Here is a 2,977-nt window from a genome sequence, read left to right on the forward strand (position 1 = left end):
ATCAGTAAAAGTTAAGGAGGGAAGCTTAAGCCCTCAGGAACTGGAGTAATAGACAGTGTAGACCCTCCATAACGAGACATTAACAAAGAAATGCAGCAGGACTTTGGAAGATAAGGTAGCCTCTTAATAATGTACAACAAAGCAAAAGCTAAACACAAGCATGATCCAATCCTGTCAACATCTACAAAATCACTCCCCTCAATATTCCAGACTCCAATCAGCAGACATGTAAATCATTCAGCCAACTGAGTATCTAGATAGAAAACTATGGATCTTTGATAAAGGAAATTAGGGATATAGCCTTAAATTCCATGTAAGCGCATCTCCAGAAATAGCAGGAAATTTCAAAAGTTCAACTCTATCCACAATGGAAGAAAACTAGGCCATATGCAATAGACTCTGTATATTAAACTATTAACAAGCTTTTTTCATGGCTTCCGTTAGCCCAAAGCAGTTAGAGTAATACCTTAGTAATATACAGAATGTTACAATTAGAAAAAGTAACTAGCACACACAGATCGTTTATAACATGGCTTTTGGTGTCCATATATAATTCCTAATTTTTAGTAATATAAGTTAATTTCTGCAGTTGCATTTTCTGCCCATGATTGCTAGTTAGAGACTAACATTACAAGATAGCCACAAGGAAAGCAAAACAGTTCAGCTTTAGGCATCTTCAAGTGTAATTGTTTCGAAATCGTAATTTTAATTGTCTTACCACTGAGGGTTGCCCTTTTAAGAGTCTAAGCATTGTAGGGGTGGGTGAACACTTGGGGATAGCCACTGTTACGTCATAAATGGCAGGAACAAATGAGCGCATGTGACTTACTGCTGAAACAAATCCCTGAAAGCAATAAATTACAAGTAAGAGCAACCAACAAAAAAGAGTAGGACCAAAACCAGCCATGTTATCATCAATCAAACTACTATTCCCTGGAAAACAATAATAACAATTAAATTGCCCTTGCTTGGGTTTTCTCTCAAGTCCATCAAGTGTGAACCCTATTGCAGAACACCCACATAGCTTCCCAAGAAAACCTAACCTTTGACCTAATAAAACCCAAAGTATTGTCTAGCCTCTCAATTTGGTGTAGTCATGGTACAGAATAGAGAAAGAGCAGAGCAACCATTTATAATTACTCTTGGAAGCTAAAGTGATCCCAAAAATATTACAAGTAACAAATAACAAATCTTTTCTCATAAACTGTCAGCAACCTAATTATAAGCAAAATTATAATAAAATAATTTCATTGTCAATCCTGCTAAGATTTGCATATGCTAAACTTGACCACATTAAATTTCATTCAGCATAGCTCCAATATCTGGAAGGAAAAAGCAAAGGATGAAGACAAATGTTAAAGATAAGATCTATATCTCACCTTAGTTCTAGGAATCAAAACATTTCTAGGAATAGGCAATCCAGCAGAGGCTGCATATTCTTGAGCAGCTAATAGTTTAGCTTGTGTGAAGCGTGTTCCTTCTACAAAGAGAGCCAACCAAAACGGAAGAGGAAAATCGCTCAGTCGCTGGATGCCTGACTGCATTTATGATAAATGAAACATTCAAATGAAATTCCCAAATATAATCAACAAGCTTTCGCATCTTGAGAGAAAAAGGTAGAGAGGGGAGTTATAGTCTTTTAACATATGCATAGGTAAGAAGAAATCATTGATATAACAAACAAGCACAAAAATCTATTATGAGTACAGCATATAAATGAATTGTATGTATTATAGTGAATCATACCTTTAATGTGCTCTCATCCTTGGCCCAGCTTCTCTCTAGGAAAAGATACTCAGAAAACCACATTGACCAACCAATGACCTGCATGAGTAGAGCTTAGCAGATAGCCCAACATTGACAGTAATACTTGTGATATCAAAAGCAAAATACAACCTTCTAAGTTTATATTCATGACAAGCACGAGCGGAAAAGTATTCCTAGGTCATAAAATACTTGAATACTAGATATATTTGTTTCATCAAAGAACGTAAACTGCACCCACTAGGTCATTAGGTTTAAAGAACATAAAGGGAAAATCATGGCATGACAGTATATTGAAAAGCTAAGGATTAAAATCCTCTAGAGTGCAAGGGGCACTTTAAGACCATTTCTTCGTAATAACTTAATATAAACAATCATGCAATCATTTTCTTTAAAAAGTTCATGTCATGATGAAGCATACCGGCAGAAACTTTGAAGATTTCTTCATCACAGCTAAAGTACTGCCAAGGCAACCTGAGCGCTGTTCAATAACAATAAATAATCAATCAGCAACCGAAGCACCCAAAAATGCCAATAAAAAAAATTGATCAAATACCATGTCTTATCGTAGCACACACATAAGAGTATACATATCCTTCTATCCCACACCCATGGTACTAAAATTTCAAATAATTCACACTTCTAAAATGAAATAAGCTATTTTTTTAACACACACAGTTTGTTTCAACTTGCTTGTGCTGAAGATGTGGAAAGGTCATACAAATAAGACAATCACCTGAGCTAAAACCCATCCAACAAGCCAATCAATATCACTTCTGTGATTGCATATGACAAGGGCATGCTCTTTACCTGGAAATTTCAAAATAAGAATCATATTATTGATACACAAATTTCACAATAAACTTCCCCAACTCCTTTCTGGTATGCAAGCATACATCCGTAATACAAAAAGGCCAAATACACAGGGTAACAAAATACTTGCCCATCAATTGGAACGTTTCATGATCTGTGAATACTTCAACCTGAAGGGAAAATGTTACAGAAGAAAGCTTTAATCATTCTGAATGCAACAGAATAAACTTAACCAAAAGAAATGTGGCTTTCAAATTACCGGTTTTCTTCCATTTATAATGTTTCTTGAAACTATCAAACAACCTAAGATATATTAGTTTTGACATTTGATTCAATTTTAGTATTAGAATCAATGGAAGCATGTTTATTTCCCAATGAAACAACCTTGGCTGGAACATCT

At 35.2% G+C, this 2,977-nt stretch overlaps 1 protein-coding gene across 1 annotated transcript in view; it reads right to left on the reverse strand.

Moving 5' to 3' along the window:
- The window catches only part of LOC107645453 (1-acyl-sn-glycerol-3-phosphate acyltransferase 2), a 9,811-nt gene that overhangs the window by 4,606 nt on the left and 2,228 nt on the right, over nt 1–2,977 (reverse strand). The window contains exons 3-8 of the mRNA XM_016349482.2: nt 2,708–2,747; nt 2,501–2,574; nt 2,186–2,245; nt 1,747–1,824; nt 1,380–1,538; nt 719–844 (exon numbers count right to left, since the gene is read on the reverse strand). Of these exons, the coding sequence (XP_016204968.1) occupies nt 719–844; nt 1,380–1,538; nt 1,747–1,824; nt 2,186–2,245; nt 2,501–2,574; nt 2,708–2,747 (537 nt within the window). The remainder of the gene's footprint in view (nt 1–718; nt 845–1,379; nt 1,539–1,746; nt 1,825–2,185; nt 2,246–2,500; nt 2,575–2,707; nt 2,748–2,977) is intronic.

This window comes from Arachis ipaensis, chromosome B06 (genome assembly GCF_000816755.2).
Source record: "Arachis ipaensis cultivar K30076 chromosome B06, Araip1.1, whole genome shotgun sequence".
Lineage (NCBI taxonomy): Eukaryota > Viridiplantae > Streptophyta > Magnoliopsida > Fabales > Fabaceae > Arachis > Arachis ipaensis.